Raw genomic sequence first — 25,176 nt, 5'->3', positions numbered from 1 at the left:
AGCTTCCCTTAGAAATTGTTAACTGTTAATTTTTACTTACCCTATTGTCTTTTATTTGGTTTTAATAGTGTAGAGTAGGAGGTTCCTTATACTCCAGTGTTCTGTCTAGCATGGCAAAATACCAGCAGGTGTCCAATTATAGGGTGCCCAGATTGGGTAAGATTGCAACAAGATGTATATTGCTACAAGGGCTGTTATTGCCTAAGCTGGGAACTGCTAAAGGCAAATAAACTGTCCACTCTCAGCTACTCTGTGTTCTCTCGGTTTTCATAACTTAAACCTCCAACCAGTGATTCCATAATCTACTGTTGAATGAGGATCCTTGCAGGTAACAGGACCCTCATGGAAAAATTTATTCACAGTGTTGAGCCATCTGATGGATTGAAGGACCATACTTGAATTACCTGCAGTTTACATACAGCTTCTGGATGGCATTTCTAGACGTGTAGCTATCGCCACAGTCCAGTTTTAGAACATTCGTATCATTCAAAAGATCTCTTTTACCTGTTGGTCGAATCATACACAAAGTTTAGCACAGTTGTTAGTATATAGATGATGATGAAAAAGGGCAGGTTTTGTTTGTCTTGTACTCGAGAGTAGAGGTGTATTTGATTCTAAGCTCAAGAGCCTTGTGGTAATAGGTTACATATGTTATGTCAATACCATAATGATACGAAATGTAACAGTGTGGGTTGGGATTAATACTAACACGTGTAATGGAATCTGCTGTTTCTGTAGCAGTGCGGTAGAATAGAAAAGTAATGTGAGCCGTAATTGTAGATGTCATTTAAATTTTTCTAGCGGCCACATTAAAAAATTAAAAGAATCAGTGGAATTTTAATAGTATAGTTTATTTCACTTCAGCGTATCCAAAATATGATTTCAACATATAATCATAAAAATCTTTTAAGATAGCTAATCTTTTAAGATTAGCTTTTGTACTAATTTTTTGATTTCTGGTGTATATTTTACTAATTTGGGCTAGCCACTTTTCAAGTTAATTTTAATAACTTAGTAATACACAGTTTTGTATTACTGCTACTGCTAAGTCGCTTCAGTCGTGTCCGACTCTGTGCAACCCCATAGACGGCAGCCCATCAGGCTCCCCCGTCCCTGGGATTCTCCAGGCAAGAACACTGGAGTGGGTTGCCATTTCCTTCTCCAATGCATGAAAGTAAGTGAAAGTGAAGTCACTCAGTCGTGTCTGACTCTTCGCGACCCCATAGACGGCAGCCCACCAGGCTCCTCCGTCCCTGGGATTTTCCGGGCAAGAGCACTGGAGTGGGGTGTAATCTACATATTAGTTTGTCTTTCTGTATGATGTAGTAGAGAATTTCCTCGAATCACTCTCTTAAGTACAAAATCTTTTCTGGTCTCCGAAGCCTTCAGTGCTTGCTTTTAGTTTGCACTAAGAAGTGTGAACTTCTTAACATTAGAAATAAATCAGTCAGAAATAAATATCAGTTGTCAATAAAATAAAAATGATAGCCCAAAATATTTCCCTTTAAAGATAATGAACTTTTCATAGGACTGTTGATGAAATGAAAGAATATAATCTGCCTTATAGTAATATGATTATTTTCTCTAGCTTATAGCTAGTTTGTATTAGAAACATGTGTATGTAGGAAATATTTGGCATAGTACTGTTTTCAGTACATACCTATTTTTTTAAGGAAGTTAGTTTCATACAAGAAGATACTTTTTTGCATGAACCTTTGATTATCTTTTGCATGTTAATCTTTGATTAATCCTTGAAGTTTACAGAATACTCAGCAATAATAATTATGAGAATTTAGTGTTCTGCAGTTATGTGTAATATAAACTGCTAGCTGTTAAAGACAGATTGTTCATTTAAAAATTCTCTTCATTTTGTTGTTCACTGAGATTGGATGTATTTGAAACTGTAGATTTCTATATGTAAAAATATTTCCCAATAAACAAATGCCTTTCTTTTCTCTCCTCCTTTCTTTTTCCTTCCTAACTGAAGGACATTTTAGCAACACTCAGGTTGAATTAAATTAACATCTCAAGCTAAAATCTCTGTAATCGAGGTTGCCTCTGGAGAAGATAGGGAACGTTGCACAATGCAAAACCCTGATGTCTGTTGAGCTTTTACGTGTGAGTAACTCCCTTTGATGTAGATAGAAGCTTTACCTGTTTACTCTGAAGAACACACTAGCATCATTTGAATCAGTTGTTAAAATCCAGTTTATACTGTGGAAATCACAACCCTATGCATAAATTAACAGAACCCAGGGAAGCTAGGAGATTTGACTTAGACCCTGTGTTATATAATTACTTGTCCAGTCGGTCTCCCATACTTTTCCTTTTCAACTTTCAGAAGGAGGGGATGGTAGGATCTGAGCTTAGAAGAAACATTAGGTTAATCCCAGAGCACAGGGAATTGAGATAACACATTGTTGTTTCCAGAGGTTTTACATGTGTGGTCAGATAAAAATCCATTCCTTGGAGTTCAATAAAAGCTATCTGGCGTATACAGATTTTATTTTTAAGAAGTTTGTATTTCTTTCATGAGCCAATATGTAAAACTGGAACATTTGTTAACCTAATAAGAGCATGTATTAATATAATTAAATGTAATTTATTAAATTTCTATGAAATATATCAATAAAATTTCTGCACACTCTTATGTTGATTGTTGATACTTAGTTCCTTTAACCTTATTTGAATTTAAAGTATGTAATTTAGCTTCTTGAATTCTTACAAAAGAAAATTACCGGCAGGAAAATTAAGATGAGCAATGCGCATGCTAGCCTGCCAGTGTCAAATAAGTCACAGCGCTGCTGGGTTTGATTTGCTGTTATGTAGCAAGGATGACGATCTGTTCTGCTGTTACTACAGTAACATAGGTAAGGCTTATTGTGTACATTTTTAAATAATTGTATTAACTTGATTAGCAGTTGTGATGATTTCATTTGGAGTTGAAAAAAGCTGGAAGTGACTCCAAAGGAACTATTGATCTATATTGTAAGAAAGTAGTTACAAGTGCTGGAGAAATATGCAATAGAAAATATGACTATTAAGTGGTTTAAACAAAGAGTCAGGAATTCCCTGGCAGTCTAGCAGTGGTTAGACTGTACTGTCCTTTCGGAGGGTGCAGGTTTAATCCATGGTTGAGGAACTGAAAGTCACTCAGTTGTGTCGACTCTGCGACCCCATGAACTGTACAGTCCATGGAATTCTCCAGATCAGAATACTGGAGTGAGTAGCCTTTCCCTTCTCCAGGGAATCTTCCCAACCCAGGGACTGAACCCAGGTCTTCCACATTGCAGGTGGATTCTTTACCAGCTGAGCCACAAGGGAAGCCCAAGAATACTGGAGTGGGTAGCCTATCCCTTCTCCAGTGGATCTTCCTGACCCAGGAATCAAATTGTCTCTTACGTTGAAGGTGGATTTTTTACCAGCTAAGCCGTCAGGGAGACCCAAGATCCAGTAAGACACAAGGCATGGCAAAAAAGAAAAAAAACCAACCAGGGAGTTGTTTTCCGCATTTAATAAAGTTTGGATATGGGTACTGATTAGTGTTTACCATCAGCTCAAGGATGTCAGGGTGTGTTTCTGCAGTTTGCCTCTTTCCTTCAGATATGATAAAGTGACCAACTAGCCCTGGACAGTCCATGTGCATCAGGAAAGGAAGGAACGGGGAAGGCAGGGCACTAGTCATCGGCTCTTGTCAGGAAAGCAAATGCTTTTCCAGAGTCTCCAGTAGCTTTTCTTTGTAGTGGTCGGGTCACCTGACTACCACTAGCTGGGAAGGCGAGGACTTCCAGCCTCTTGGAGGGAGTGTTGGTAATGACTCTGGGCAATCATAGCATCTCCACGGGCCACCTCTGGAAGTTGTATCAAGTTCCTTTGAACGTCAATGGGAAAGTGATAGACACACAAAGTAGAAATGAAAATTCCCTAGTAGGCATTCACTCTGTCATGAAACATTCACTGGACACCTTCTATATGGCAGACGCTACACAGCATCCTTACCTCAGGTAATGAGCTGATGGAGCTTCCTCAGTGAGTTGTTACTAATGGTTTATGTCACATGGCATCCAGTGTGAATGACCTTTGTTTATATTACATCATTTCCACTTCTTGGAGCAAAGGGTCCACTATGGATGACGACTTCCGTACCAGGAGACGGAAAATTGCTGGAAAACGTGAACTGCAGACCTGTCCTTGGAGACGGAGGGTGGTCCATGTCACTAGTGTTACCAGCTGTACAGGCAGTTAGTGGGGTGTAGTATTCTGCCGGAAGAAAATACTGAAGACCACATGGGGTTTTACTCGTTACTTGGATGGTATTTTCTTTACCAGGAGCTTTACCTTCCTACTTAGGTTTTGCTTTAGTGACATACCTTAAGTACAAGCAGCTGATTTTTTATTAAAGGAAGTAGTCCAGAGATTGTGAAAAACAGGTTGAAATAAAAAGATGTTTCATATTGTAAAAATGGACTTGCAGTTTTTTTCTCTAGCATTTCCCTTAATTAAGAAGACATTGTTTAGGTGAGGATTTTGGACCTAGTAGTAGTTGGTAGCAAGCTACAGTTCTGATAAGGAACCTCACTGAAATATTACACCTTCCCCTCAGATATTTTACACAAATGTTTGCTAACTGATTGGATGGCCAAACTCAAGAAAAACTTAAAGATCTTTTTACAGCTCTTGTTGCTAATAATCAGTGTCTTAAGAGTGAAAATAAAGGATTTTCCCTTTCATTCTCAGGTACTGTAGAATAATGTAGGTTTGAAAGAACTATCATGAAGAGACCACTGCATCTCATTTGGCCTGACAATTCGACATTAGGATTTTTCCCTTAGGAGAGATTTCCCCAAACTCAGAAAAGCTTTCTGTAGTGTTACTGAGAAAAAAAATAATTGAGACTGGATTATTATGCAACTCTCATAAATGTCTGCGAAGATTATGCAAAAAATGCTTTCTATAGTAATAGTTGTTTTGCCACTAAGTTGTGTCTAACCCTTTTGCGATCCCATAGGCCACCAGGCTCCTCTGTCCATGGGATTTCCCAGCAAAAATACTGGAGTGGGTAGCCTTTCCCTTCTCCAGGGGATCTTCCCAAGCCAGGGATGGAACCCAGGTCTCCTGCTTGGCAGGCAGATTGTTTACCACTAAGCCACCTGGGAAGCCTGCGCTATAGTGATATAGGTTGATACAAAACAGTTACAACATGATAAAGGCTGTAATGACTAATGTAGATTAAAAAAGACAATGCTTGTCTTTGAAAGAATTCTTGTGGTAATTTTGTACTTTTCTGTATTTTCCGCTTTTTATAATGGAAATCAATTTTTATATGAATTTCTGCCTTGACTTTGGTGAACTGACTTCTCAGTTGTGGGAGCACTGGTTGGATGGGCAGCCCAGATCTCAGCCACTAACTGTGACCGTGGATAAGTCATTACCTCTGGCTGTTACTTCTTTTTAGTAAAACGAGCCGGTTGGGTTAAATGAGTACAAAGATCCTCTTTTAACTTTATGATTTTATGACATCACTATATAATATTAAAAATGCTGTGAAACCCAGGGTATAATTTTATCTGAGAAACTGGAAAAACACTCACGGAATGCAACTCCACATTTCAGACGTAAGGAAATGTCCACTGTGCCACTCTTGAATTGTGCTAACATTTCAAACCACAGGATACAGAGTGTTGGTGGGCTCTTCCATGAATTATTATCACACTGTACATGCAAACTGCTTGACACGCTTCCCAGCGGTAGGTACATGCTGCTTTTGGCATGCTCTGACACACCCGAGAGAACTCACGAAGCAACGCGGGCCTCGCTAAGCTCATTGCCACAGTCTCCCAGCATCCGTTACGTTCCCGGGAAACACCACGAAGTGAGCATTTGAACCGCGGCACTGCGTCGTCCAGCCTGAGTCCGGGAGGCGGCCGGCCGCGCCCTCCGCGCCGCCGGGCTGGGCGCCGAGCCTGGGCTCCGGTGTCTGCCGGGCCGGACGCCCCGCCGTCTCGGCCACTGAAGAAGGCAGCTGGGTCAAAAGCAAACGCGCGGGACTCCGATGAACTCTCTACAGACATTCTTTGTATTTACACTTATGGCCAGGGCAAACTTACACATTTACCTAAAAAATACCATAGCGGATCTTTGTATTAAGGATCGATAGCACCGTTTTGACAGGTTTTAAAAATGAAATGTTGGCAGCTCACCTTCCGGCACTTTCAATCAGAAATTGGGAAGGCAGCTGTAGTCTCGGCCGTGAAAACCCAAATCTTGACGCTTGTTCTTTGTCCTTCAAAGGGCCTGTTTTGGCTAATGGCTTGCGGCCTAAACTCCTGCAGATGTAGGTTCCTGGCTGCAGTGGTGTTCCATCCTTTCACCTAAGCCTCCACCCTGCCGTGAGCTGCTTAGATCCCTAGTCCAGAATACTTTCAACAGCAAGGCGATACAGGTCCGCCCTCTACAAAAACCCAGAGAAGGCGTATAGGTAACGCCCCCTAAGTCTGAAAACCCTCGGAAGACGCATTCCTTTCTCAAACGCCTGCTCACTTGTGCTGCGTCCCCACAGCGTCTCTGTCTTGGCCTCCCTTCCATCACTCAGATGACGCTTCCTTCCTTTCATTTGCCCTGAGAAACAATAAGGCATCTACCAATCACAGACGTTATCTGAAACAAGCAAAGTGGTAAGATGCCTAAAAGTATATATACTGTTACCTATTTTTTTAAAAGTTTCCTGAAGATGGATGTAAAATACTGCCTGCAATGAGTAAAAAGGAAATGACAGAAGAGCCTATTAAGGGGTGAAACAGAGGGAGAAGAAAGGACTTCACAGGACCAGCTTGGTGTTGGGGGAAAGCAGCTCTGAAGAGTTTAAACTCTGTTGTCTGAGGCTTAGCACAGGTTATCTTTCGAAGTCTAAACTTGCAGGTATAATTCTATCTCAGATCTCACAGGACTTGCCCTTTCAGGTCAGATTTTTTTGTTTTTAGGTCAGATAATTTAAAGGTTAAAATAGCTACAAAAGCAGTAACTTTGATGTAGGCCTCTGTTGGCAAAGCTTTAGCAAGTGGTTAGGTGACGTTGTAGCGTCAACGGGGAGTTATTCAGATACTGGAATTCTGCCAAATTTACTCAAGTAACCACTATCATCGGAGAAGGCAATGGCACCCCACACCAATACTCTTGCCTGGAAAATCCCATGGACGGAGGAGCCTGATGGGCTGCCGTCTATGGGGTTGCAGGGTCGGACATGACTGAAGTGACTTAGCAGCAGCAACCACTATTATCCTTTACGCTGCCTTGTCAGTGGAGACCTCGTTAATGCAGTTTGTGCTTTTAGTGACTGAGGCTTTGTTTCAACTGGTGGCTTGCAAAAATGTCTGTATGTGTTGGGTGATTTTTCTTCTGCTTGGGGTGCACCAAGTCAGCCAGGTTTGTGGATCACAGAGGGCCAGATGCTGAGGGGCGCTGTACAGGTGTCTACCCAGAGTGAGAAAGGGGAGAGGAAGCCTGTCTGGTTCAGCGTTGCCCACGATCGAGACTCAGGCGGACTGAGTGACACCTCCCTGCAGATCCAGCCCTTCATGCCCAGCACTGTTCACTTTCCTCCGCTCGGTGCATTTCTTCTCAGCCCAATATCCCTCCTCGTCCCTGCCCACAAGCTTCTCCTCATCCATCATGCTTAGCTGACGTTCCCAGGAAGCTTTCCTTGGTCATTCTAAGCAAAGGGAGCTTTCACTGCCTGCCTCGATGGAGCACAGGCCATAGATACAGTTGTGTTTTCAACTGCAAAGCTCACTCCTAGAGGGGAGCATGGGTTTAATTCAACTCTGACTCTTTCATGGTATGTAATTGCTTTTCAGTGAAAGTTTATTGAGGAAACGGGTTCCAGGCATAGTCTGCTCCTAGAAAGCTTCAGAACCACTAAATCATTTCATTAAAGTGTGTTTGCGATGAAGGCCTAATACTCCCAAAACACACTGTTTAACATTATTCTGGGAGGAAAATTACCTATTGGCTTTGGTTTGTTCATTTCTAAGGGAAGCTGGTGTCCCAGATATTGAGAGATTTAAAAATGATAAGCTTAATTCACTAACTGCCTTCAAACTCTGGGCAGTGGAGGAGAGCGGGTGGTGGGAGTGTGGAGTCCGGTCTCCCGTTACCTTCCCCTCGTCCACTCCGGGCAAGGCTCCCTCCCACTCACAGCAGCCGCGTCTTTTTTCCTGAGTTCTACAGTGTATCCCAGTGGCTACAGCGTATTGATGGCTGCAACAGTTTAAACAAAACGTTACTTAATTAGAGTCACGATATAATTTTAGGTATTCCTAATAAGAAGTTGATAATAGGTCTTCTACTCAATATCTCATCTGTAACCTTTTGGCTAGAGATATTCAAACACAAAGGTCACATGTACCTACATCCTCAGTATCTGGGCCCCCTGCTTCCCTTAATACAGGTGAAATGAACAGTTTCTCTGTGACAGAAATAGATTAAGGGGTCCTCTTGTATTTCTAAATAAGAAAAGGAAGGGAATGCATTTGCTCAAAGCCTTCTCTTTTCAAAGAAATGAAATATATGACATTCCGAAAAACACAGGGACTGTAAAGTAAAAAGTTAGCTGTTTGCCTGCTTCCTGAGCTATAGATGAGTGAGTCAATACTGCATTATAACCAAGTCAATTCATACTCTAAACTTTTTTCAGGAATGATGCCCTTTTGAATCTTAGTTCCGTAGGTAAAGTTTACTAAGCCATACTTCCAGCAAAATTACTGCTGTGAATAATTATTCACAGAATTATTGTTCTCCACAGAAACAAACCTGTCCTAACTTCCTAAGAAGCAAATGAGACAAAGAACCCTATGCTAAGGAGAATAATTCTGGAGTATGGGAATCTGTGTTCCTAGCTGCTACCAAAAGGGTAGGGTGCCATGAAAAACCAGGGTCATCAATGTTTTCTGTAAAGGGCCAGATAAACCTTTTAGACTTTCCATACAGTCTCTGTTGAAACCACTCCAGTGTGTCCTAGTAGTGTGAAAGCAGCTACAGCCAGACTATAGGTGAGCATGGCTGTGTTCCAATAAAACTTTATTTATAAATAAATACGCCTCTGGTGTATTTGGTCCATGACCCATAGTTTGCCTGACTCTTGGAAAGCTGATCTTTGGAGATTTTAAGTCTATTTCCTTGTGTAATTATGTGGAAATTATTTTTTTTAATGCACATCTAAGTTTTCTGTGTATATCACAAAGACCACAGATAACAGAATGATGGCATTCAAAAAAAAAGAGTACTGGCCTCTAACTTTTCTCCTAAGAATCCTTTGTGTGATACCCAACCCATTTTTCATTGAACATAAGGAGTTACACACCTGTCACCTGTCTGCTGACCTCACACAGTAAACTCAGTGTCAGTCGGTGTTAATCACTCAGTCGGCTCCAACTCTGAGACCCCGTGGACCCCTCCGCCAGGCTCCTCTGTCCAGGGGATTCTCCAGGCAGGAACACTGGAGTGGGTTGCCATGCCCTCCTCCAGGGGACCTTCCTGACCCAAGGACTGAACCCGGGTCTCCTGCATCAACGCAGGCAGATTCCTACTGTCTGAGCCCCCAGGGAACGCACAGGACATTTTTAAATGTCCAGGAAAGCGGAGTGACGTCAGGCAGACATGGAATGCACAACTGCTGCGTTGTTTGGACCTGACTAGTTAATAAATGGACGTGTTGGAGATTCTTTCAGCTTGCTGGGGGGGCCTGGAATATATTACTGAAATTAGGGGTTGTTGCTGTTCAGTCGCTCAGTCGTGTCCAACTCTTTGCTGCCCCATAGACTGAAGCATGCCAGGCTTCCCTGTCCTTCACCGTCTCCCAGAGTCTGCTCAAAAGGGCACATGAATATAAACATTTTGGGAAGTTTGAAAGTAAGTAACAATCTTGACAAAAAACGTAAACAAAATCATAACTCATGAGTATGCTATTTGCATTCTACTATATGTTAGCTGCATGATAGGCTATAGAATGAGTTAGAAAGAGACAGTTGTGAGGTGACAGTTGTCACATTAAAGTCCTTCTTACAAACCACATTAACTACCATACCTGCAAATTTTCATCATCCGCAACTGACTGTCAGAGTGCTTAGGGAAAACAACCGTGCTCAAAACTTCGAATATGAAGTCTACTGTATTTGTGTAACCTAAAATAATTTTTAAATGGAAAAGAAATGTTATTATATAATCTGATGAAGATTACGCATGTCATTTTTAACAAAGTGAATCACAGTAAAGATAACACAGAGATAAATATTGCATGTCCATGGGTATTCCAGGTCATTTTTCAAAATGTACTGAAAACAATTGTTTAAGAAGACCAGCATGATTTTGCCTATTTGGCATTTCAAACTAAATTCTGGCCACCAAGGGCTCCACATTCATTCAGCCAGTCTGGGATACTTTCTAGGATTTTAGAGGTAAAGTTTTGAAAAGCTTGATGGCCACAGGGATGGAACAAAACATTGATTTGGGACAAGTGGCAGCAAACCAAGTCTTGAGAAGAGCAAATGATTGGTGAGATGCTGCTGTCCATTACAGACTGTGGCACTGTACCAATTCAAGCAGTATAACCGGAAGAGGCTTTCTCCTGTTTGACTCATTTGAGCTCAACCAAGCCAGATGCCTAGAGTCTTCGCTAGAGCAATGCTTATTCCTGCCAAGGACTCAGACAGTCTTTTCTAGTGGCAACACTTCTGTCTTGTCCTAGGTGGACCTCTGGGCCAGGTGACAAGGAAAAGACTGAATCTTGAGGTTAAAATCATGCAATCAAACCTTCTAGAGGACACCACAGAGTGTGTGAAAATTAGAATTTTGAACAAGCAGACATAAACTAGTCAAGTTTGTTATTGCTCTCCAAGATAAGTATATAAACAGTTGGGCTTTATAAGCTGAGACTATATTATCTGATCTCAGATGATATTTGAAAGTAATAATGACAAAAAATGGCCTTTAATAGATCAGGATACAGAAAGAAGAAATGCTGAACTAGGTTAACATGGGTGGATAGCTGATATCCCTCCAGTGATATTTTAGGTTCTTTTTCTATTTGTCAAGAAGCCAGAAACTCACCCTGAGTTGTTCCAGGGGAAGAGAAAAACTTCAAATAAAAAAAGTTGTAGAAAATCATTGGCTACATTTCTGCTTATCATGTGGTTATGAGTATTACAATACCAATATTGAGATTATATGTGCATAAATGTTTAAAAAACACTGAAGATACACATAAAAGTCTAACCAGTAAGCAGTTTTTAACCAATAAATGCTCAAAATGTTAGCAATGACCTTGATCAGAAACATATCACTGATTAACACTGAGGAAATTTGAACGTGACCAAACAGGAAGTAATTAAAAGGATATTACAAATCCTATTATGTAAGTAAACGTCTGGAAATTTTGCACCAGCTAAAGTAGACCTTGGTAATCAGACTGAATACTCTGCAATGACAAGTAAAGTACATAATGGCATTGTAATTACGTAACTGACTCTGCTTAGTATACGTATGCCAATTTATGTGGAGTCAGCCTCATCAGGAAAAACCTAATTCTTATTCACTTTTTTGACTTTTTGTATTTGCTTTGCAAAGACGATCCTAAAACAGAATGCTTTACTGATTTTAACTTCTGCCTTTTTGACACTTACTTCTTTTATTTTCCAATTTGAAATGCAACCAGATGCTTCTGTGAAATAACTGAATTATGAAACAAAGCCAAAATGACTTTCTCTAAATCTTCAGTCTATAGGCAATCCACAAGCAGTTACCCGCATGTGAAACCAGAAAAATAGGGATTGGTAAGCACTCTAAATTACAAAATATGTTTAAAATACCATGTAATTGAGGTCACAGTAAAAGACAAACTGTTTCTTTCTTTTAATGTCTGCCACTAAAAGTGGCTATAGAACCTTGAGGATTATTGTAACATAGCAATTTTTAAGAAAATTCCAAGTCCTTTGAATCCATGTGTAATGGCAGTGTTGTTTACATCCTTCTAAAGAAATCTTAAAAATGTCAGCCAATGGTCATAGTCTCATTTTAGGGATAGCTGGGATGATATCATCTTCATCAGTCTTTATCATGTAAATTTGTATGTTTCAGAAGCCTACAAAATCCTACTGAGGTTCTATGTGCAGCCCTTCTTGAATGAGGAAAACTGTTCACCCACCGTAGATTTTGGTCTGTGAGAACATGGCTGGATTTATGGCTGTACGAGACTCCGGCCTGTGGCCGAGATTCCGGGGCCCAAAGAGGGATGAGAGGAACTGTGGCCAATGGGCAGCTCACTGCTGGGCAGGAAAGGACTGTCCTCTGAAGTCATGCTGGGAGATATGCCTCCTCTGAAGCACCTGCTGAAACAGACGTGGCCAACAGAGTTTTCACTCACTTGAGTCTATGGCATTTCTGAAACCTTTTCTTTTTGGCCTCCTACCAACTTATCAGTGTGGAAAACAGGCAGCTCAGACCTAAGCGCAGACATTCGTGTGTCATTTCGCTCTCACGGTGCTCTGGACCGGCGCTCTTCCAGACGAGCAGCCACAGCTCACAGGTGGCTGCTGGTCACCTGACGTACCAAAAATGCTAACACAATCTCGCTTTTCAAAACTCAATACAAAGATAAAAAAATTTAACTATTGTGTCAGTTTTTCATATTGATTATATATTAGAATATAATAATAGTTTGGATATATTAAAATATATAGTTAATTTTATCAGCTTTTTTTTTAATGTGTCTAAGAGAAAAGTTAAAATTACATATATGGTTTGTATCACTTATATCAGGCGGGACTGTTTCTAGACAATAACGTCTATAACAGTATTATCCCAATTTCTACCTTATTGATGTATTCATGGGACAAATGTGCTCTTATGGTTTGAGAAAAAAACACTGGGATTCCAATTAGACTTTTTAAATGGGGGAAATAATTCAAGATTGTTCTTCTCTGTGGCAAAATAGTCTGGTTTATGCTATGTTTCTGAACTTATTTGAGAACAAAAATCAATAACGCGATATAGTAACTGTCAGTTCTAAAATGCAAAAGGTAGTTTATTGTTTGCTGAAATTCCCTTGATTACTTTGCTTTGTGACTATGTTGTACAATAAATGAAACATTACAAAATAGTTCATCAAATTAAGGTTCTATCTGCGTTAGTCTACTATTATTTAGCTAAGTACTCTTTGAGAGAGATAACATATTCAATTTTAACAGGTAATATAAATGTGTATTGTTCTTTCAAAAATGTTAACTATGCTAACTTAAATAGCATCTCTGAAATCTCAGGTTGAATCATTTGGATGAAGTGACCGATTTTTGTAAAAGCTTGTTTTCCACTGAAATGACTATCTGATTATCAGGTCTTAATTTTTAACATTCAAATCAAAATCTAAAACTCCCTCTGATTTTGAGAGAATGCAATCTGCAGGTTAAAAAGAGGAAATTACACTCACACCCTCACTCACCAGGGAGCGGGCGTGTGCGCTGGTGCAAGAGGGCAAACGCTTAAGCACACACTGCCCTCCTGCACCTGCAGCACTCTTCACGTGCCACGCTCCCCACGCCCAACCCGTGCAGGCAGCCCCGAGGGCCGCGGTGACACAGGGCTGGGGGGACAGGGACGAGGGGTGGGGGGACAGGGACGTGGGCTGGGGGGATATGAGGGCTGGGGCGTCAGGGACGAGGGCTGGGGGGACAGGGACGTGGGCTGGGGGGACAGGGACGTGGGCTGGGGGACAGGGACGTGGGCTGGGGGGATATGAGGGCTGGGGGGACAGGGACCAGGGCTGGGGGGACAGGGACGTGGGCTGAGGAGACAGGGACGATGGGTGGGGTGATACAAGGGCTGGGGGGTCAGGGACCAGGGCCGGGGGGACAGGGACATGGGCTGGGGGGACAGGGACAAGGGGTGGGGTGACAGGGATGAGGGGTGGGGGGACAGGGACATGGGCTGGGGAGACATGAGGGCTGGGGGGTCAGGGACGAGGGCTGGGGGGACAGGGACGAGGGGTGGAGGGACAGGGATGAGGTCTGGGGGGATACGAGGGCTGGGGTTCAGGGACCAGGGCCGGGGGGACAGGGATGTGGGCTGGAGGGACAGGGACGAGGGGTGGGGGGACAGGGACATGGGCTGGGGAGACACGAGGGCTGGGGGGTCAGGGACGAGGGCTGGGGGGTCAGGGATGTGGGCTGGGGGGTCAGGGACGTGGGCTGGGAGGACAGCGTGTCTTCATCTGACTGTATGCCCCATTCCATTAAGATTCCTTTCCCTTTCTTCTTCCCTTTTCCAAATATATGGGACACTTCCCATCTATCACCTAACCATATACACAGACTTCATAGGAAGTCTCCTCGGGAAAGGACACAAGGAAATTGGCCTTTTAAAATGGAAATCTTAATGCATTAAGATTAATAAGGCATTCTTAAAAGGTTAAAACTAGGGAGCCTCTTATAATACCTAAAATGGAAATTGAGAGAATAAAGAAGGAAAGAAGATAAATAGTCTCTACTAGTTAATCAACATAAAACAAACAAACATAAATACTCTTTCTCAGAAGCTCAGATGCTGTGCCTTACAGGCCTTCTCCTCCATGTCAGTGACCCGTCAGGCCCTGATATTACAGAAGACGAAAGTCCTACTTGATTTTCCTCATGAGAACAGTAGTGAAGTTAGACCTGCACTTGGAAAGCAGAACGTCTACAAGGTCTGACAGTCCCCAGAAACCAGAGGTTTAATTTAATTTTCTAACTTAATAGTTCTGAAGAAGCGCCAAAAGAATTTAAGGTCCCTCTTTTTGACGAGGATTTTTATCTGATAGTCATTTTTGTTGTCCAAAATTTTGGCCTGAAAATAATTTTTTTAAATTAAGGAAACCTACTAAAATATTCTATATAATTAAGTTGATAAAAATGTCCATTTAAGCTCAAACTAGAGATAAATCTGAGGTGTTTGGAATTTAACTGTGAGTTTTTATAAGGAAAAAGCATTTATATGAAAACCAAAGAAAAATATTTTTTAAAAAACCATGATAATGTATTAGGTCTAATGTTACAGCTTCTCAACAGTCTGATTTGAAATCAGTGTTTGTTTTTTTTTTCTTTGTTTCTGTTTATTAAAGTAAATGAAAAGCTGCATTGTCCTAAATTTCTCAAAATGGAAACTTACAAAACTACATTGTGAATTATGAGTGCTTCCATCCAAGCATGAGAAAAAAGTATACTAGCTTCCTAGAAATATCTTTAGCCCATAAGCAGTATATCTAAAGAGTCATCAATTGAAGGAAAAAAGAACTTTTATAAACAAAAATGTTTCCTTACTATGTGTGTGCATGCTCAGTCGTGTCTGACTCTTTGCTACCCCATGGACGGTAGCCCAGCAGGCTCCTCTGTCCATGGGATTCTCCAGGCAAGAGTACTGGAGTGGGTTACCATTTCCTTCTCCAAGGGATCTTCCTGACCCAGGGATTGAACCTGAATCTCCTGCATTGCAGGCTGATTCTTTACCGCTGGGCCACTGGGGAAGCCCCTTCCTTACCGCAGTGGGTTCAGTAATGAATGATCTTACAATGGCATATCACTCTCACTCTATTCAGACATTCTGGCACCAGCCATTGGTATAGATTTTTTATAAATTTAGAACCTTGGTCAGTATAGAATTTATCCATTAAAATGTTCCTACCTTTAAAAGTGTACAAGCTCATGAATAAATTCAATTTTATTTGAAATGGCAAAGAGTCAGTCTTCATTAGCCTAAGTCCCAGTCTTTTCTTTTTTTCACTAAATTTCTTTTTCCCACTCCTAAGCGCTGTCCATCATAAGGACTTCTTATTAGAGAGCCAGTGGAGGTGAGAATAAATTCCTTAGCATGAGTTTGTAAAATACTTTTTTCCAGCACTATAAAATGGCAGAATTTTGTGATAGAACATTTCAGGGTATTAGTAATATGGTTTATATAAATAAAGACAAGATAAAAAAGCATTCTCCACACAAGGTTTAGGGGCATATGGTTTCATAGCCCTTAAAATATGCTTCAGTTTCTTACTATTATAAGTGGTATATATGCAATTTTTTTGCACATACAACTATAACCTAACCATCTTCTTGTAAACAGTTTTAGCATATTACTGAAGACATTGTAAATGTCACGGGAATACATCTTATAGCTCTACCTAGTATTAGCTGAGCAACAGTCCAAAGGAATTACCTTCTGAAGAAATCCAAAGGGTGGAGGATGGCTAGGTTAACAAAACAAAAACAATTTACTATTTACCTCAAATGTGCACTACTGGTCCCTGAAAACGTGTGTTTTTATATGTTGTGTTTACTTGCAATTTTAAATCTAATTCATCGGTATCTGATATCCATTACGTACCATAAGAGACACTAGTTTCTCATAAAGCAGTCACATGCATTGAAGTTCGGATGACCAACCGATACATATGTATTTTTGCACCTCAGAAACAATCACACTATGGTGCACATCATGCTTCCACCTTCCTTGTTGAAGGACAAAACGCACAAAGTGCCAGGGTTTGGCTGCCACGCGGGAAGAAAGCCACTAGTCCTCCGGCGGGACCGCGTCACCCTGCTGAGCTCCGCCCTCCAGGGCAGGGGCCTCCTCCCGTCCTCCCGGGGCTGCCGCGGCTCCAGTGGGCCCCTGCGTCTCCCACGCCGGGCGCCCCTCCGTCTCCGGGCCGGCCTCCTCCATCTCCTCCTCTGATGCCTGGGGCTCCACCCTGGGGGCCGCGGCGTCTCCATCAGCACTGCCTTCCTTCTCCCCCACCTGCACCTCTGGCAGCTCCACTCCGGCGGCCCCCTCGGCTGCCCCCGGGGACCCCTCGCCCCCCGAGACGCCCCCATCGCCAGCCTGAGGTGGAGACGGCTCCCGGCTGGCCCGGCCCTCCTGGACGCCGCTGTGGCTGCTGCTGGCGCTGCCGAGCCTGGAGGAGGCCACCACGGCCTTGACCGCCGCCTGGGGAGACAGAAAGGTCAGGGGTTACGGCAGGAAAATCCCTGCCCGGAGGAGACCACCGGGCCTTAGACCAAAGGGTCAGGGGCTACTTCCACTGAAAATCCCAAATCAAAGCTTGATCTCAATTTTGCATGTAGGGAGTGTTATTCTCTTACTTGGAGAAGGCAATGGCAACCCACTCCAATATTCTTGCCTGGAGAATCCCAGGGACAGAAGGGCCTAGTGGGCTGCCGTCCATGGGGTCGCTAAGAGTTGGACACGACTGAAGTGACTTCACTTTCACTGTTCACTTTCATGCACTGGAGAAGGAAATGGCAACCCACTCCAGTGCTTTTGCCTGGAGAATCCCAGGGACGGGGGAGCCTGGTGGGCTGCCATCTCTGGGGTCGCACAGAGTCGGACACGACTGCAGCAACTCAGCAGCATTCTCTTACTGTTTAGTCTTGGAAAGTGTATGACTCCAAGATTGTCTAATGAACACTTGTTTGAAGAATGAACAGCAAAATCTGTTTAATCTCAGAGTAGTGTATTTAGTCATCTGGAGGAAAGCCTAAATAAACGCATATTCCCACCGACTGCCAATATTCAAGAACTTCAGTCGTGCTTCCCAAAGTACGGGACACGACTTCCATGGATGTTAATAGGTACTATAAAGATAAGGGAGTTCCATGGCCAAACTTGCTTGAGAAATTCTGGGTTAAGTCAAGGGTATTTAATCTAGGGTATTTCAAATTAATTTGATCATGGAACCCTTCAGGTTTATTTAGCTTGTATCAGCCGATAAGTGACTGCTGAATACAACACTATTTCTGACCCCCAGGGGTCCCCTGAGATTTCCTATATGTTTGCTGCTGCTACTGCTAAGTCACTTCAGTTGTGCCCGACTCTGTGTGACCCTATAGACCGCAGCCCATCAGGCTCCCCCGTCCCTGGGATTCTCCAGGCAAGAACCCTGGAGTGGGTTGCCATTTCCTTTTCCAATGCATGAAAGTGAAAAGTGAAAGTGAAGTTGCTCAGTCATGTCCTAAATACTATTATGTAAGAGAAAAACACTTCATCTCTGATCCATATATGTTCTATTAAAAGGGGTACAATTTGATGGATAACTTTCCTATCACTTGAATTATTTTAATTTTACCAAGTATAATTATTTGCCTATATTATAAAATATAGCTTGAAAAAATTGTTTCCCAATTTTAGCACATTCAGAAAAAAGACAACTTTCTTATAAATAGTTTCCTGAACAACACTTTCAAGCAATTCAGCCTTAATTAAATTGGAAGCAATGACAATGTATTTATTTGGTGAGTGAATCTCAACACCCCACACATTTCCCTTTACTGCCAATGAACCCTGGGAACTCCCTGGCAGGCAGTGGTAGGAGTCACTGCTTCCCTAAAAGTCCCACAAGCTGCCCAGCGCCATTTCCTCCCCGAGAACTCCCCACACAGAAAAATAAAACCCCACACTGAATTCTTACGAGAGGAAAACAGAACTGTGGTTGGCTTTATACCATCACAGTTAGGATTTCAAAGCAGCATTTTCCCAGATACCACAGGAGACGAGTAACAGCATTAGAGAAACAATGCGAATGATCTTTGATTCGCAAGGTAGGAGAGAAATCTTTTTTAAAAAATAAAACAAAATAAATGCCATCTAACCTTGAGCTTGCGCCGGGCATTGAATTCTTGTAGCTTCTTTTGAGCTGTATCCATGTGTACAAAATTGGCAGCTTTACCTGTGACCCATGGGTGCTGGAGAGCTTGAAAGGTAGTCAGCCTTTTCTTAGGATCCAACACAATTAATTTTCTGACCTGAAATGATAAAGAACCATCGACTCCTTAGGGAGATTTTCATGGTTACCTGAGGCTTGCCCCTCAGCTGTGAACTTCTAGGCCTTATCTAATTTTCTTGGCAGCACACTAATGTACATTATTATTCTGTCTCCTTGGCGGTGCACTAAATGTACATTAAACAACCTTTTTAAGTCCCCAGCGGTCACTGTGGGGATGGCTTCAGGCACCAGTAGCTGAGGAGTCTGGAAAGAGTGGTGTGTGCGAACCGAGAGCCCAAACTGGCACACAGATACCCACAGATCAGAGAAACAAGGCTTGCCTTGCCTGTGAACTGCAAGAACTTTGAGTGGGAGCCAGCATCTGGATAATTCTAGATTGCAACTTCACATCACTTAGGATTCAGAAGGTAAACTACATCTCAGGTGAGATGGATCATTCATGCAGCCGCCATTGCTTCTGTGGGGACTGACGGGCAAACAAAAGGGGGCGGGGTCACAGCCTTTATGATTACACCGTGATCCTATCAATAGTGCTCTCTCAGCCCTTGAGAATAGGTTCAGTTCAGTCACTCAGTCGTGTCCGACTCTTTTCAACCCCATGGACTGCAGCATTCCAGGCCTCCCTGTCCATCACCAACTCCCAGAGTTTACTCAAACTCATATCCATTGAGTCAGTGATGCCATCCAACCATCTTGTCCTGCCTTCAATCTTTCCCAGCATCAGGGTCTTTTCAAATGAGTCAGCTGTTTGCATCAGGTGGCCAAAGTATTGGAGTTTCAGCTTCAGCATCAGTCCTTCAAATTAACACTCAGGACTGATTTCCTTTAGGATGGACTGGTTGGATCTCCTTGCTTTCCAAGGGACTTCAAGAGTCTTCTCCAACACCACAGTTCAAAAGCATCAATTCTTCGGTGCTCAGCTTTCTTTACAGTCCAACTCTCACATCTATACATGACTACTGGGAAAACCATAGCCTTGACTAGATGGACCTTTGCTGGCAAAGTAATGTCTCTGCTTTTTAATATGCTGTCTAGGTTGGTCATAGCTTTTCTTCCAAGGAGCAAGTGTCTTTTAATTGCAGTCACCATCTGCAGTGATTTTGGAGGCCCCAAAAATAAAGTCTGCCACTGTTTGCCCATCTATTTCCCATGAAGTGATAGGACCTGATGCCATGATCTTCGTTTTTGAATGAGGAGCTTTAAGGCAACTTTTTCACTCTCCTCTTTCACTTTCATCAACAGCCTCCTTAGTTCTTCTTCACTTTCTGCCAAAAGGGTGGTGTCATCTGCATATCTGAGGTTATTGATATTTCTCCCGGCAATCTTGATTCCAGCTTGAGTTTCTTCCAGCCCAGCGTTTCTCATGATGTACTCTGCATAGAAGTTAAATAAGCAGGGTGACAATATACAGCCTTGATGTACTCTTTTTCCTATTTGGAATCAGTCTGTTGTTCCATGTCTAGTTCTAACTGTTGCCTCCTGACCCGCATGGAGATTTCTCAAGAGGTGGGTCAAGTGGTCTGGTATTCTTATCTATTTCAGAATTTTCCACAGTTTATTGTGATCCACACAGTTAAAGGCTTTGGCATAGTCAATAAAGCAGAAATAGATGTTTTTCTGGAACTTTCTTGCTTTTTCGATGATCCAGCGGATGTTGGCAATTTGATTTTCCCATCAGGACGCTTTCATAAGCCTTTTATCCCTGGAAGGAATATGCCAAGAGCTGGGGTAAAAGCCTACTTAGAATCAAAGAAAAGGTGTCAGTGGTTTGGGGCTATAGTTTATTTAAAAGGACTGAATTCAAATGAATCGTAGCCCATTCTGGGAGGTTTACTCCAATGGTGAGCATGAGCAGACAATGAATTGCCAGGAAATTCAACAACCAAAATAACCCCCAGCCCTGGGCTCAGAGAAGTGACCTGGGATGAGGCAGAGATTACCTGAAGTCAGGAAGCGCGCTTAAGTCCTAACCTGCTCGAAGTCTCTACTTCTGTGACCTCAAAGACCCACATGTGTCTGACCTCAGACACCCACCTGCCCGTACTGAGTGACTATGGACACCCTCCTGGGCCCTCTTCTTACACAACCTAATTTCCACCCTAATTTCCTTGTAAACACTTTTCTTACAGGCATGCAACATTTTTAAAAAATTTATGTAATACTATCCATATCCTCATCAATTAGTAACTTTAGCTGCAATTCATGAATGAGGGATGGAAAGAAGCTCAAAGATTTAGTGATTCATGTAACGTAAAACCTCATGTAACTGGTGGGGGCTATACGATGGCACCTCACTCCAGTACTCTTGCCTGGAAAATCCCATGGATAGAGGACCCTGGTGGGCTGCAGTCCATGGGGTCGCTACGAGTCGGACACGACTGAATGACTTCACTTTCACTTTTCACTTTCATGCATTGGAGAAAGAAATGGCAACCCACTCCAGTGCTCTTGCCTGGAGAATCCTAGGGATGGGGGAGCCTGGTGGGCTGCTGTGTATGGGGGTCACACAGAGTTGGACACGACTGAAGCAACTTAGCAGCAGCAGCAGCATACTTATACTAGGGTTTGTCTTGTCTTAGAATTTGTCCTGTGGCCACGACACCACAGTACCTTCAAGGTAGACAAGCTTTCTGAGTTTCAGTCTGCCGGTGTGTAAAATGAGGGACTTTGGATGACTTAAGGCATAACATCTTTTCTAATTCTAAAAATCCAAAAACTGAACACAGGCTAACAAAATTAGGAAGTTAGTCAGATGAAGAATGAATATCTGGTTCTCCCTTCACTTTCTGTTTTGTAGCATTTGCAAAGAAATGTATGTGGGGTAGAGACACTGCATTTGAAAATGGTACAGTCTTGAGACTTTAGGCTTAGAGTCAGCGAGGAGGTGGAGGGAGCTGAAGGATAATTAAGAAGAATGCACAGCAGTAACAGCTTTGATGGTGGTCAGAGCTCTCATCTGCTGGATACATACACTAATAATTCCATGTAAGTGATACCTAACCCTTAAAACATCCTTGACAATTAGACACTTGATGCTGCTTTTCTCATCTTCTGCTGCTTCTTCCCTATCATCACCATTCTCTTCTGCTTGAAAATATGAAGAATTTATGGAAAGCCAATTAGCACCAAAACTTTATATATGTCATCATCCATCTTTACATTTGGAGGCACTGAGGCACTGAGTTTTTAAGAAAGTTGTTGAAGATCAGAGAGACTCAGTGACCTCGTCAGGATTCAGACCCAAAGACGCGCCCTCATCCTACAGCTCCACTTACAGACCAGCTCCCCATGCCCCATGACAGAACAGACGCAGGTTTTGCTAATAAGTGTTTCATTTAGGGGCTCAAAGATTCCTTTAGTTCTGAAGTTATGTAAATGTTTTAACCAGAAGGAGGTATAGCTGAATGAAGGAACATCACAGCTAACCCTCTTATCCATTTAACCTTTTATCAGAGATAAAAAGAAACAGAAGGGGGCTAACTAATGGGATTATTATTGAGTTAGTTGGTGATGGTTACTTAGTATGTATCATATCCCTTAATTCTTCCAAAGACCTAGAGACAGGTACCAGCACCATCCAGAGAAGAAAAGCGAAGCACAGGGAGGTCAGGTTAGCACAAGGTCAAACCTGCAACTATTAGAAACGGGGGGCAGGGGCGGGGCGGGGTACTTGAGCCCAGGCATGTCCGACTTTTAAAAATCCTTGATCCGTTTCCCGACTGATGGTTTCATTCAACGAACATTTACTGAGCCTGCACTTCACGTCCACATGGCACTAAGATCTGGGCCCACCTGCTTCATCCTCTCCCAGAGCCTGAACCTCATTAAGGAATACCTCTGAGCACAGCATATGGAACTGATGCTTATCGTGAAAAAGGAAGCCCAGGGTGGAGGATCAAGCCGCAGAAGGAATGAACCAACTGTGAGGAGAACTGCGTGCCCCCCGAAGACCAGGTCTCCTCAACAAGGTCACGGCAGCCAGGGCTCGATGACGAGTCACCTGTGCTGCCCTGTGACCCCTGGAGGGGCGGGGGGGTTCACGAGGGAGGGGACACGCGCCCACGCGGATCTGTGTGCCGCACGGCAGAGAACACACAACACTGTGAAGCCATTATCCTTCAATTAAAACACACTAAAAAAGATCAGCTACCGTGTAAAGAGCTCTGTGTGTGTGCGTGTATGGAGAGAAAGGAGGACGACGGAGGGGCATCACAGGGCGGACGGAGGAGCAGCGGGCACGCGCGGAGTCATGCTGCCGGGACTGGGGTCCATGTGCAGAGGACAGCGGTGTGTGTGTGTCTGTGTGTGTGTCTGTGTGTGTCTGTCCCTGTGTGTCTGTGTGTGTGTCTGTATGTGTGTCTGTGTATGTGTCTGTGTGTGTCTCTGTGTGTGTCTGTGTGTTTGTGTGTGTGTCTGTGTCTGTCCCTGTGTCTGTGTTATTGTGTGTGTGTGTCTGTGGCTCTGTATGTGTCTGTGTGTTTCTGTGTATGTGTGTCTCTGTGTGTGTGTCTGTGTGTCTGTCTGTGTGTGTGTGTCTCTGTGTGTCTGTCTCTGTGTGTCTCTGTGTCTGTCTCTGTATGTGTGTCTGTGTCTCTGTGTGTGTGTCTCTGTGTGTGTGTGTCTGTGTCTGCCTCTGTGTGTCTCTGTGTCTGTCTGTGTGTTTCTGTGTCTGTGTGTCTCTGTGTGTGTCTGTGTGTCTGTCTCTGTGTGTCTCTGTGTCTGTCTCTGTGTGTGTCTCTGTGTGTCTGTGTCTGTGTGTGTGTCTCTGTGTGTCTGTGTGCGTGTCTCTGTGTCTGTGTGTCTGTGTGTGTCTCTGTGTGTCTGTCTGTGGCTCTGTATGTGTCTGTGTGTTTCTGTGTATGTGTGTCTCCGTATGTGTGTCTGTGTGTCTGCCTCTGTGTGTCTCTGTGTCTGTCTGTGTGTTTCTGTGTCTGTGTGTCTCTGTGTGTGTCTGTGTGTCTGTCTCTGTGTGTCTCTGTGTCTGTCTCTGTGTGTGTCTCTGTGTGTCTGTCTGTGGCTCTGTATGTGTCTGTGTGTTTCTGTGTATGTGTGTCTCCGTATGTGTGTCTGTGTGTCTGTCTCTGTGTGTCTCTGTGTCTGTCTCTGTGTGTGTGTGTCTGTCTGTCTGTGTGTGTCTGTGTGTGTCTCTGTGTGTCTGTGTCTGTGTGTCTCTGTGTCTGTGTCTGTGGCTCTGTGTGTCTGTGTGTGTCTGTGTGTGTCTGTGTGTGTGTTTCTGTGTCTGTGTGTCTCTGTGTGTCTGTCTGTATGTGTGTCTGTGTATGTGTCTGTGTCTCTGTGTGTGTCTCTCGGTGTGTCTGTGTGTGTGTCTCTGTGTGTCTGTGTGTGTCTGTGTCTGGGTGTGTGTGTGTCTGTGTGTGTATGTCTCTGTGTGTGTATGTCTCTGTGTGTGTCTGTGTGTTTCTGTGTCTGTGTGTCTGTCTGTGTGTCTGTGTGTCTGTGTGTGTGTGTCTCTGTATGTGTGTCTGTGTGTGTGTCTATGTTTATCTCTGTGTGTCTGTGTGTCTCTGTGTGTCTGTGTGCATGTCTCTGTGTCTGTGTGTGTCTGTGTGTCTCTGTATGTGTGTCTGTGTGTGCATCTCTGTGTGTCTGTGTGTCTCTGTGTGTCTGTGTGTGTGTGTGTCTCTGTATGTGTGTGTGTGTCTGTGTCTCTGTGTGTCTGTGTGTGTCTGTGTGCGTGTCTCTGTGTGTCTGTGTCTGTTTGTGTGTGTGTCTGTGTGTCTCTGTATATGTGTCTGTGTCTGTGGCTCTGTGTGTCTGTGTGTCTCTGTCTGTGTGTTTCTGTGTCTGTGTGTCTCTGTCTGTGTGTCTCTGTGTGTGTCTGTGTGTTTATGTGGCTGTGTGTGTCTCTCTGTGTGTCTGTGTGTGTCTCTGTGTGTCTGTCTGTGTGTGTCTGTGTGTGTGTGTCTCTCTGTGTGTGTCTCTGTATGTGTCTGTGTGTCTGTCTCTGTGTCTCTGTGTGTCTGTGTGCATGTCTCTGTGTGTCTGTGTGTGTCTGTGTGCGTGTCTCTGTGTGTCTGTGTCTGTCTGTGTGTGTGTCTGTGTGTCTCTGTGTGTATGTGTGTCTCTGTATGTGTGTGTCTGTGTGTGTCTCTGTGTGTCTGTGTGTGTGTTTCTGTGTGTGTCTGTGTGTGTGTCTCTGTGTGTCTGTGTCTGTGTGTGTCTGTGTGTCTCTGTGTGTGTGTGTCTCTGTGTGTGTGTCTGTGTTTGTGTCTGTGTGTGTCTGTATGTGTGTCTCTGTGTGTCTGTGTCTGTGTCTGTCTCTGTATGTGTCTCCGTGTGTCTCTGTGTGTCTGTGTTTGTGTGTGTGTCTATGTGTGTGTGTCTCTCTATGTGTGTGTGTGTGTCCGTGTCTCTGTGTGTCTGTG

The 25,176-nt window shown here is 43.3% G+C and overlaps 1 protein-coding gene across 1 annotated transcript in view; it reads right to left on the bottom strand.

Moving 5' to 3' along the window:
- Nucleotides 1-16,581: 16,581 nt before the first annotated feature.
- Nucleotides 16,582-25,176, bottom strand: part of CAMK4 (calcium/calmodulin dependent protein kinase IV) — a 270,014-nt gene continuing 261,419 nt past the window's right edge. The window contains exons 10-11 of the mRNA XM_068981356.1: nucleotides 18,657-18,809; nucleotides 16,582-16,995 (exon numbers count right to left, since the gene is read on the bottom strand). Coding sequence (XP_068837457.1) covers nucleotides 16,582-16,995; nucleotides 18,657-18,809 — 567 coding nt within the window. The remainder of the gene's footprint in view (nucleotides 16,996-18,656; nucleotides 18,810-25,176) is intronic.

The sequence above is a fragment of the Capricornis sumatraensis genome, chromosome 9 (assembly GCF_032405125.1).
Source record: "Capricornis sumatraensis isolate serow.1 chromosome 9, serow.2, whole genome shotgun sequence".
NCBI lineage: Eukaryota > Metazoa > Chordata > Mammalia > Artiodactyla > Bovidae > Capricornis > Capricornis sumatraensis.
Note: the sequence above shows the minus strand (reverse complement) of the source record. Positions and strands in the feature narration are given on the sequence as shown.